Source organism: Sinocyclocheilus rhinocerous, unplaced genomic scaffold, assembly GCF_001515625.1.
Source record: "Sinocyclocheilus rhinocerous isolate Xijiao unplaced genomic scaffold, SAMN03320098_v1.1 scaffold580, whole genome shotgun sequence".
Taxonomy (NCBI): domain Eukaryota; kingdom Metazoa; phylum Chordata; class Actinopteri; order Cypriniformes; family Cyprinidae; genus Sinocyclocheilus; species Sinocyclocheilus rhinocerous.
This window is the reverse complement of record NW_015670982.1, coordinates 248,529-260,478: the sequence shown is the minus strand read 5'-3', so window position 1 is coordinate 260,478 and position 11,950 is coordinate 248,529. Positions and strand designations below refer to the sequence as shown.

The window sequence follows — 11,950 nt, the reverse complement described above, 5'->3', positions numbered from 1 at the left end:
AAGTCAAATATTGAAAGATTATTTATAGTGTGCGCTGTGCTGCTCTGTATATTCTGGTACAAATTAACATTTCTGATTTAAAATGTAAGCCCAAGGCAAATAATACACTTACAAATAAACAAAAAATGAAATATAAAAATATTAGAATAATCTTTACAAATAGCACCATAACAAAAACAGTATGAATTATATTTGACAGTCTAATAACAATGAAGCTTATGTATTAAATATAACAGTTTATGTACTTTTATCATCTGTATTTGGCAACAATAAAATAGCAAAAAAGTGCAAACCAGCTGATAAAGAGAATACATACTGGTGAGGTATATGATACCAATTTTACGATCCATCTGAATTGTACACAGATCTGCAATACAGTATTTAGCCAAATTTGATTGAAACTCTTAGACAAAATGTACCATGCTTGAAACCATAAAACCAAACAAATGACAAAACCCAGTGACTTATAAACCACAAATGCTTGAGATTGAATAACTTTCCATAACCAAACCATCTGCGTTCAATGACAGCCATGTGAGTAAGCCTTTGAACTGGGAATGACCAACCAAAAGTCATGTCTTGAGTCCTATGCCACAAGTGACCTTCTTAACATCAACCAAGCCCACAATCGAAAAGCCAAGTTTAAAAAAAGCTCTTCCTTCGACACAATCCTGTTTAACCGTGTCCCATAGTATCCCATAGTCTGCAAGCTTGTAGTGATTCTGTCCTCAGTGCTTTCGGTGCCCTGTGAAAAGTCAGTGAGGTGAGAGACTCACAGCTTGGCACACTCGTCCCAGTGTTTTAGGTATTCGGCCGTGTGCTCGTCGTCATATGTGGTGAGACAGCGAGGGCACTGCAGTTCAGCGGCTCCCTGCGGTGCTGTGTTACTGATAGTCCTCTTTGAGTTTGTTTCTGGGGGACTGTTTCTTAGTGGTTCGGCAGTGTCCGTCTGTCGGTGGGGAACTTTTTTTAGGCCCATGTGAAGTTGCCGTGAGGATGAGGCATCTTGGACACTCTGAGTGATGAAGAAAAAAATGTGTGTTATTTAAAGGAAATTGGACTTGGATTTTAAAATCTCACACTGGTCGGGTTGCACTGAAAAAATGGTTACCTAAATATGGTAAATGCACTGGTTTTAAGTCAAAAATATAATTTCATATAGCTGAATCAACCTAAATACGTAAATTTATACCACCAAAACTATGTTTTATAGGTTAAATCATGTAGATATTTAGTAGTATGCTAAAGAAAGGGGGAAAAATGCCAGCATTTAATAAAAATCTGTTTTTTCTTTTTCTTTTTTTTTTGACACCCATGTTTTAATCAAAATGTCATAATATCAGGCTTCTCTTTGGTGACATTTTCCAGACTTCTCAAATAATTTAGTCCACTTAAACCCTGTCTATCCATGTTTGACTGCAAGCTCGAATTCATTTTTCAGTGCAACTCCCACATCTCAAAATCCAATCAACCACTGTACCCACCCTATATTTGTTTTTCTTATTTTGTTAATCTATTGCTCTCAGATGTACATCAATAAACTGAAGAAAAGATCTGTCGCTATTTCAGTTTCATTGTGACTTAAAACATAATAATTGTGTATTATTATTATTGTGACAATAATAATAAAAAAAAAATATTATATATATTTTTTACAATTATTTAATATTAATAATATTTTTTGAGATACTTTTTCAAATATCATGCTGGTTGGGTTATTTTGTAGTAAATAACCATACAACAGAAAAGTTTTTTTTTTTAATAATTAAAAAAAAATTATATAATTTTCAAATATCTTGAATTTGTAAATATCATTAGGTTTTAGGGGAGTTGGAGGAATTAAGGTCAAATTATATTTTCAAGAATTTCATTATTTTAATGAGGCTTGCCTGTGTGCGTATTTGCAGTTGAAGTCGCCCAACTTCATCTTGAAGGTCCAGGATTTTACCCTGAGCCCTTTCTCGGTCTGCCCTCTCCGATTTGAAGTCCTCAATATAGGCCAAAACCTACAAGAGAACAAGGAAGGCACTTGGTTTATGGGCAGCAAGCCAAACAAAACTACTTCTCACTTTTGTTGTGACAAAAATACAATGACTTTCTGTTTAAGAGGAATTCAGAATTTGCTAGTTGAACTGATAAAGACCTGCTGCTCAAGCATCTGAATGCGTTCCTGGTCTCTTCTTTTACGGTCATCCCTCTCTCTGCTGAGTCTCTCGCACTCCATCATTTTGTCCTGTAGGAGGCCATTGAGCCGCACGATCTCCTGCTGGAACAAAGGCATGCTGCCCGCAGCCGGAGTCTGGGTCAGGGTCGGACCTGCAGATGCCAGACCGTTTGACTCTTTCAACTTCTGACACAAACCCCTCACGTACTCCTCTCTACTGGAGTCATACTTCTGCCACTTTGAGTTTAAACTTTCCACCTGAGATGGAACAAAGGCATGTATTTATGAAGTGAACAGAAAAAAAAAAAAAGACGACATTTTCCAAGAATATTTTACATTGTTTCTTTCCATAAAAGGTACAGAGTGACATTTTCTGCAAATGAAACTGGTAAAACAAGTGTCAGTGGGTGATGATCAAACGGCGGTTCCATCATGTGATCCTTACATATGCAACTCTCTTTTTAAGCTGGTCGTTCTCCTCTTCTAACTTGCTGATGATGACATTTAGATGAGGAACTTCAGGGGAATCATTTGTCTGATGAAGACACAAAAAGCAAGGTCAAATATAGTTGTTAAATAAAGTGTTTTAAAGGTGGTCCAGATGTTGTAGAATGCTGATAGTTTCCCCAACACACCTCATTCGCTTGAGTTCTCTGATCCGTCAGGGCTGTCTTGCTTTTCTCTTTTTCCAGCCGCCCCAAAAGCTCCTGGCACACCTGCACGGTGGCCCCCAGCTGTGCCCTCAACTGCTCGGCTTCTTCAGCGAGAGAGTTGCAAAGGACGGCCCTGGTGGCCTGTGTCCGATCGATTTCAGCCAATGTGGAGCGCAGTCGCTGGATCTCCCTCTCTTTCTCCTGCTCGGGCCTTTCCCTGACGGTCTCCAGCTCTTGATCCTTCTCCTTCAACTTTTCTTGCAATCTCTGGGTCTCCTGGAACAAGCAAACAGTCAGAAGACCCCTTCATGCCCATTTCCTGACAGGTGAACGTGAACAAGAAATTCACTTATCTCACCACAGCTCAAGCCTACACTGTTAAGTATTCATGTGTTAATGTACAAATGTATACTCGCAAATCTGCTGAAAAAAAACGCCCTGTAAATTAGTTTGCTGCTCTTAGTTAACCAGACTGGTCTGTTTTAAATGGGTTTTGGGCACTTTTCAAATGGTGAAAATTGGAGACCATTTTAAACCAGCTAGGACCAGCAACTCATTGTATGCTGGATTAAGGTCTTTATTATTATTATTATTGTTTTCTTGATTATGGAATTCAAGTATTTTTTACAAAGAAGATATACATTACAGTTTTACAGTGCTTTTGTTGGTAAAATGTCCTGAGAAAAAAAATCAACTTGACATGTTGTTGTAGATAGGAGAAGCAGGAAGATATATGAAAATTGTGTTTTAACTTACTGTTTTACTGGTTTCCAATTTCTGGGCGGTGTCCTCCTCTGACTCTTTGAGTTTTTGCTGTAATTTGCAAATTTCATTACACAAACTCTCGATGAGAGATTTCGACGGCCCTACAATATAGGGCTCCTCTCCCTCTATGACCACTGTTTTCTCATAGTTCCCCAGTCTTGCTCTCAAATCGGCAATAATTCCGTCTTTGGAGGAGACCAATTGATTTAAACGAGCAATTTCTTCTTGTGTTTCGTGGTAAAATGTGTTGAGTGTAGAGTAGCTGCGCAACTTCGCCCTCAGCGCTTCGTTCTCCCTTTTTACCTCGTCCATGCTGAACAATCCGCTCGCGCGTTATAAGCAATACATAAAGTTCGATTTTCCCATAGATTGTACAGGTTTGAGTGTCATAGGCTAGCATGCGTCTGCTGTAGACCAAAGGCAGAAAGCTTCAGCTTGTGAGAGCCTCACTCAATTTCGAAATTATCTTATGAACAGGGGATTTCCTTGCGGGGACTTCCCCATCTCAAATTGGGTATATTTTTTCTCGTACTTCACATTAAACGTCGAAAAATAGTTCAGTAACAGCCCCTCTTTTGGCATCAAAAGAGTTAATTGTCGAGTCGTGTGGGGTTTAATTGTGATTTTACACATTTTAGAGAGAGTTGCCGCTCTCCTCGGTGTGATATATCAGGTTTAGGAAGATCACAGTTCAGCTTGTCGCCGGCTGATGCGCGTGCACGTCACGATTGCGCGCGACGCGGCAAACTAGAGTACACGGCTTCCTTGACTGTCATAAAGTAAAGACAAAGTCCCTTAAGTAGCGTCAGTGTGTAAAGCGTGTGAAAGTAGCTGCCTGTTGAGCTTGGCTCACTGGGACAGGTGGATAACGGAAGACATATTTAGACAGATAAAATTAAGCTAAGGCATGATTCTGATGAAAGTAGTGGAAAATAAAACATTTTTTAAAGGGATAGTCCACCTAAACATTTACTCACCCTCATGTCCTTCCAAATTTGTCGTCCTCCTTTCTGCAGAATGCAAAAAAAGACATTTGGAAGAATGTTGATTTCAGTTCCCTTGGACTTCCATTGTATTTTTTGTCCTTACAATGAAAGTAAATGGAACCGGAACAGTTTGGTTACCAACATTCTTCAAAATACCTATATAAATAAAAGAAAGTCATACAAGTTTGGAATGACATGAGGGGGAGTAAATGATGACAGAATCTTTATTTTTGTGTTGCCTATCCCTTTAAATACAATTCTGGAACATTGCTTGGCTTATAATAAAAAAAATATATATCCTGCAGTTTTTAAACGTTATGCTTTTTTACCTCAAAACAGAGTTTGACGAAGACATGAGGGGGAGTAAATGATGACAGAATCTTTATTTTTGTGTTGCCTATCCCTTTAAATACAATTCTGGAACATTGCTTGGCTTATAATTAAAAAATATATATCCTGCAGTTTTTAAACGTTATGCTTTTTTACCTCAAAACAGAGTTTGACGATGAATGTGTAGTGCTGCATCAGCACTTATTGAGAACATGCTAAGTTAGTAGGCTATTGTTTTGTTACCATATAATAATTTTATGGTACTATATGGCAAGCTAACTGGAAAATAGCATCTGACAATTTTACATTGTCTTTTTAAACTGGGGAAATTGGCAAATTCTTACACATAACATATTGCAGTCTCTAAAAAAAACCATTATTTAAATTATCTTGGCTCACACTGTCAATTGTCTAGACAATGAAAGCCAATGGCGCTTAGTCTGTTACCTGAAGATTGAACCATAAAACAGTTATTTTAATTATACAGTAATTAACAAACGTACAATGTCTAAACCCCCATTCTTAGCGTAAGGACTCTTTATCCCTCTGCCAAAAGCAGCACACGTGAAACAGCAAAAAGTCCCGTTCAGCATGTTTGTGTGAGTTCATGATTTTCTGCCTATAGGGAAACCCCACCACTGTTCTTTAAAGTTTGCCACCATCTTGTGGTATCAAAACAGCAATGACGTGTTTGACAGACATGATATAGTACTTTTACGCACACAAACATAATTGTTGCAATATTCCCTTACTGCTGAAAGTGCTCTTTCATAGCTTGATGTTACACAACAGCCATTTCAGCTCTCTGTACACATTTTTATTGTTTAGGCATGCTTGTGCAAAGGTATGAACTAAATCTATAAAATTATAGGCAATGAAGTTGGTAATTACTCTTGGATTGCATTAAGGCAACCCTTTCATTTTAGGAATGTATGGTGCTTGCATGCAACTTTTTAGCATCAAGAATTCTTGGGAAAAACAGCACTCGTGCGCAATGCTTGACTTTTTATTTACTTTATTTATTTGAAAATGGTTAATACCAACAGTATAAATAAATGACTACAAAATCTCTCTATATAAAAAAAATACTGCACACAACTCCAGCTCCACAGATATTCAGTGATAAAAAGCAAATATTAAAAAAAGGAAAGTATAAAATCAAAATATCAATGTATGCCTACAATGTTTAATTTAAAGTTCAAAATTGACTGAGGTACCAGGTACCAACATTTATTTAATGGTTTATATTAATATTATATAGATTTCCTTACATACCCTCCTTTAAATATTTTCCTTAATAGAACATTCCCATTTTAATATATTCCTGGGATTTCCACTTGCAGATATCAGAGCATTGAGACACAAAGTGATGTCTTAAACTGCTGCTAGGGCTCAGTGACATCAGGCATTAGGATGCCATTGAAAGGGTCGGTTGCACCATCATCACCGATATCCTGAGGAAAGTCTTCCTCGCTGTCACATTCTTGGCTGTCAGCCCCTGACTGGCACTCAGCTGAGCGGCTTTCGCTGTCCACTGCACTGTTTTTGGACTCAGTGCTTTCACTGCTACTGCTGCTGCTGCTGCTATTGCTGGTACTGTACTCAGTACCGTCAACACTATAACTGTTTTCAGTGCTTTCACTTGTGTCGGCACTGTTATCCTCCTTTTTTGTGTTCAGAACAACCATTTCCTTGCTTTCACTTGATTCACTGCTTTCACTTTTTTTTGACGCGTCACTAGTGGATTTGATGTCATTCTCTTCTGGCTGGCTGGTCGCTTGCACTTTGCCGTTGTTGTTAATATGGACCCATTTGAGGGTGTAGATCCAGCCCTGTGTAAACGCATTATGATGGTCATTATTCCTGTGTTACCACACATGTTGTATGATGCATGAAATTGGATGTTCCTTACCCTACGAACATTCTCTTTACTGCTTTGAGTGTTATCTGATGTCAGTGCAGTCTCGCTTTTTCCAGTCTAGATAGCCATAGATGACAGAAAACGTAGGACAGTAGAAAATCAATTTCTCTGCAATCTATACGCTTTAGAGTGTGAGTTTTAGGTTATATTAGTGCAAAGTAACTTACCAGACTTTCCACAGAATGGCTTTCACTTGAAATCTTGAAACAGAAAATAGATATAAAAAAAACATGGTAAGATATCTGCAGTCATATTCATCTGTTTAGTGATTTTGTAAATTTGTGAAAAGATGTTAAAAGTGATTATTAGTTATACCGGTTCATTTGAGTCCGATTCAATTGATTCTGAACTCTGTCAAGAAAACAGAGAAAGTGAAGTGAGCCTATTTTCTTAACAGAAATATATTAAAATATTTTCTCATTAGATTTGTTATCATAACAGTCTTTGCACTTACATTGCTGTCGGAGACAGTTTCCTTAGAGTTCTGCAAGCAAATAAATAAATGTTTTATTTTATTTTTCATTAAAGACTTAAAAATACAAAATACCATACAAAAGTGTTCTTCCTTTTTTTTTTTTTTTTTTTTCCTTTTAGAAATTTGTTATTACATGTATTTTCATATATAGTTGGATATTATTGGGGTAAGAAAATCAAAAGTTACAGTTCTTCTCACTGTAAAAACATTCCACCTATACTTCAACTTAAACACTTAAGTTCAGTTGTTACCTTAAATTTTTTTATAACTGCAATTCCTTTCAACTTGCAACGTGCAAGTCCTTAAAAAAATTAAGTTAAATTGTTATTTTGATGAGTTTAAATTAATGAAAAAAATATTTTACCATGACTTAGTTCACTTTTTTTTTTCTTTTTACAGGAAAACTGTTTTTTGGATAAACATTGAAAACATATATACAGTTGTCCCTCCTTCTAGATACACATTTAAGTTTATTTTTGTATATATGACGTGGAATTTGACTGAAAGCGCACCTCTTCTGAAAGTTCTGAGGTATTACTCTGGTCGGAGGATTCAGACATTGAAGAGCTTTCCGACTGTGGAATATAAAAGATTATAAGAACAGCATTACCTAAAACACTTTTAAACTTGACACAAAGTTTCTTTAAATAAACTGAGCATCGCTTACAGAGTTGGATGCATGTTGAATCATCTCCATAGTCTTTTTATGCAAGATCTGTGTGATAATTCAAGAAAGAAACATTGTCACTTTTTGAAATGTTTGGAAAGACAGAAGACCATTCAGAAGACCATTTAAAGTTTATCCACTGCAGTACTCACTGGATTAGCATAGGCTGCTCCCAGCAGACAGAGAATCAATATGGCAGGTTTCATTCTGAAATACAAAATCTGGAGAATAAAAATCCATATTATTTTTCAATGTAATTTAATTATGTTTTAACATTTCTTAAAACATTTCTGCTCAAAAAGAATACATAGGGTAGGTATGAAAACCTTACCTTTCTCTTCTCTTAGTCCGAATGCAAAGTCCAAGAAAGCAGAAGAGATTAAATGAACGAGAGTACTTTACAGAGAGTGTTTATAGCTAAAGCTAAAGACTGGATTTAATGGTATGTCTAGAGAAAGTGCTATTTAACAGGCTGACTCTCCATTAAGGTAACAGCATCACTTCCTGCTCGCCAACACTCAGATTACTGTGGGGGCACATTAACTGGAGTTGGAATATACAAGAAAATGAGAGTGCCACAGTAAAAATGTTTACATAATGCAATGACACACTACAGTGCACGCTCACCCAAACTTCCTCTCCTGTACATGTCTATTTTAGGATGCTAAACTATAGGGTGTGCGGCCTCTAAATACTGAGTAAGAGTACTGTCTGATCCCACACTGGGACAGGAAGTCCATAATGAGAGCATTCCAACACAGAGCATTTCTTTTTCATAGACAAGCAGTAATGTATATACCTTATTTAAATTCTGTATGATTATTATGAACCTTATGGATATAAACTGTTGAAAACAACAAATGGCATCATACTTTTATGATAGCTTGCTTATATAAATATTCCTATATTTACTTGTCCCCACACGTTTTTTTTTTTTTTTTTTTAATTAATGTCACCACTATTTTTCAGTTCCTATGTATAAACTTGTCCCTACAAAGTGTTTTTTTTTTTTTTTTGGTCCACTTCCTGGAGTTCCATATTTGGAGTGCTACTGTTTTTTTCTTTTGTGTCTGTATGTGTGTGTGTTGGTGAAGAGTGGAATATTTCCATTTTACAAACATTCCTGGCAATCATATTCATTGCAGTGTACCCAAAAACTCACATATAGCAACACACCGATATATTTACTGATAACGCCACGTGCAGAGGAAATATAAAACAATGCATAATGGTTCACTAATGAATATTCAGCTCTCGCAATTTGTGAGTGGAATTTGCTTGCAGTTATAATTCGATTTCATGAGAAAAGGTGGACGTGGAAAGGGTAGATGTGAGAAAGATATAAGAGAAAGGGAATCTTAAAGAAACCGAGATTATTATTTTTATTATATTATTGTATTTCCAGAATAGTTAAGGTTGACGTTATTGTAAAACTAGCCAAACTGTTTTCTAGGGTACAGTGTGGTTGAAAAGCACACACTCATTTAAATGTCTTAAAATATATATTTTTTATTTAAATAAACCTGAATGAACTGATACTCTGTAACCAAAATAGGTGCAGTTATTAAAATACTCCTATGACAGCCAGCTGGCAAAGATTCAAGGGCTGGAAAAACACTGAGCGCCATCTACAGGTGGCTTTTAATATCTGCTTTTAGCTTTGAATGTCAAAATTCCCTGTCCCCGGGCTGCTCATAACTTCAAGATCTGAAAATATACCAAGCATCAGGAGGGTTTTCCACATAAAATAGATGTCTTAAACGTTTCTAGAAAACATAACTAGTTTGTTCAAATAAAATGTTAAATAATTTGAATCCAAAATTGTTAATAGACTGGAAACATTAAAAACATTTTTAATGTTTAAGTGAGTTCAAATTGTAACTGTGTTTTTGAGTGACTCTCCATCCCTCAGTTCTTCTCACTCTGAATCACTTCTGAATTAACAATAATGCAAAAAATGATGCATATCGTGTTGGTGTCATCAATAACAATGTACATTTTCATTTATTTGCAGTTTTTAAATGCTGGAGATTCTTCTAGCACAAGTTTAATCCTTTTATTCTAAGTTTGTTTTCTGAAAGTATTTTACATAAATAGTCAGGAATTAAAATGTGCACAGTGTAATTTAAGTCATTCTTGAAAATGTATTGTGCATGTTTAAAACAAAAAACATAAGTATTGTAAAAAAAAAAAAAAAAAAAATGCAATTAAATAACAAAAAGTTATATATCGTCTTTTGGCATGCAGTATCTTCATGCCGTTGCACCCCGTTCATTGTCCACATCAACATGGCCAATAATGGGCACATTGTCTCTGTGCAGGAAGCAAAAAGCTTGTGTACTTAGTCGACTCTTTTTCCAGTCTAGTAGCTTCTGATGTTTGCTTTGCCCCTCCGGACTTTGAATGTGACTTTTGAGCGGGGCTCATCTCCTGGGCCCTGTTACCATGACAACTGAGGCAGCTGATTTATGCGGGGGTGTCATGGGAGGAGTACGTCCAGCATACAGATGGAGAACTCTGAACCCTGTGTGAGAATGGCCCAGAGGGCAGTACAGCAAAATTTTTTAGATAGAAAGAATAGGGAATGGGGACATCGTCACTTCAAGTTTTTCAAGAAGTTTTAAGATAGGACACAGGACTGTGCTGACATCCATACATATTATTGTTTATTTATTTATTTTTTCTAGAAATGAAGAAAGGCCTGTTTCTCTTCTGCTTTTTGGTCTCAGCACTGGCTGCATATGTAAGTAAAATCTCCAAATATTCTGTAAAATTTTTATAATCCTGCAATCAAAATCCACATCATCATGTCTAAAGGTCAAAGAACCAAATGGAATCAGTCACCAACCACCAAGACGTTTCCAAGAAAACATTTCAAGGAATACATTTCAAAATGCAAGCAATGAAGAAATATGCATGCTGGCAATTTGAGACAAGGAGCTTTTAGAGAGTCAATCAAATGTTATCAAGTGTGCAGATAAATCAGCGGGAACATTGTAAGCTGCAATGCAATCTGTTGTAATATATGGCCCAGGCCAACAGAGAGGGTTTGACACAGCTAATCACAAACATGGCTATATATTATTCCATTGCCTTACTCTTGGGATTGGAATGGGAGTAGACTAACTCTTAAATGGAGTTCTGCTGGGCAGTAAATCAATCCCACAGTCCCATAGCTGGTGAAAGGATAATTGTGTAGATTTAAAATTACAAAATGCCTCACTTAAATCATAAGACCGAGGCATGTTTTTCAGTTCAGCTATAGGAGAATGTAATGTAAATGGACTCTCAGCATTAGTTACTTATCAGGAAATAGAAAGACAAAACTCCACTGACAAAATATCTGCATTCCTCCAGGAAATTACAACAGAGTGGTTAGCCATAGATAATCGCAAACAACTGAGTTGGAAGGATTACATGAACAGCAATGTAATTTCATGTTGGTATGACTTTGTATGAGTCGTGCAGCTGAAACAAGATTGTTGTCTGGGTAAATACAGTTTGTTCTGCAAATAAAGCAGTGAACATCATGTGCAATGGCGTGTGCATGTGTGCCACTTCTATGCAAACTCTATGCTGAAAAAAATAAAATTTTCATCATGAAACTTCAGCATGGTATTATACTGTCTACTTATTGCTACCTGGAACTGGTGAGATATTTGACTGCTTAGCCTTAACTTTCATAAACCAAAACAAAAGGCTAAGTTGCTATATTTATTTATGTTCTTTTTTAGGTACAAAGTAAGCCACATGGAAAAATATCAGCATGTCAAACACAAGCTGACTCCAAAAGAGCAGGTGATTCTTAAAAAGGTTGAATTTACTCGCAGACCGAAAAAATTTTTTATTTCACATATACTTCTGCATTAAATGGTGTTTCCTATAGTTTTCAAGTCATTCTTTCAGCCATGTGCCTATATGTAAAAAATATTGACTAATTGACATTTCAAAATTTTGTATAAATTATACACAATTATACACTTTATATA

The 11,950-nt window shown here is 36.3% G+C and overlaps 2 protein-coding genes and 1 pseudogene across 2 annotated transcripts; 1 reads left to right on the top strand and 2 right to left on the bottom strand.

Annotated features, from left to right (window-relative positions):
- Nucleotides 1-324: 324 nt before the first annotated feature.
- Nucleotides 325-4,032, bottom strand: tnip2 (TNFAIP3 interacting protein 2). The gene is made up of 6 exons (XM_016546543.1): nucleotides 3,574-4,032; nucleotides 2,800-3,093; nucleotides 2,610-2,699; nucleotides 2,144-2,422; nucleotides 1,890-2,006; nucleotides 325-1,015 (listed from the first exon to the last, which is right to left on the bottom strand). The coding sequence occupies exons 1-6, from the start codon at nucleotides 3,892-3,894 to the stop codon at nucleotides 773-775; spliced, it is 1,344 nt and encodes a 447-aa protein (XP_016402029.1). The 5' UTR covers nucleotides 3,895-4,032; the 3' UTR covers nucleotides 325-772.
- Nucleotides 4,033-6,224: 2,192 nt separating this feature from the next.
- LOC107734555 (dentin sialophosphoprotein-like) lies at nucleotides 6,225-8,167 on the bottom strand. Its single transcript, XM_016546545.1, has 8 exons — nucleotides 8,114-8,167; nucleotides 7,962-8,009; nucleotides 7,807-7,869; nucleotides 7,274-7,303; nucleotides 7,135-7,170; nucleotides 6,987-7,019; nucleotides 6,811-6,876; nucleotides 6,225-6,730 (listed from the first exon to the last, which is right to left on the bottom strand). The coding sequence occupies exons 1-8, from the start codon at nucleotides 8,165-8,167 to the stop codon at nucleotides 6,284-6,286; spliced, it is 777 nt and encodes a 258-aa protein (XP_016402031.1). The 3' UTR covers nucleotides 6,225-6,283.
- A 2,439-nt stretch (nucleotides 8,168-10,606) lies between these two features.
- Nucleotides 10,607-11,950, top strand: part of LOC107734557 (SPARC-like protein 1) — a 7,971-nt pseudogene continuing 6,627 nt past the window's right edge.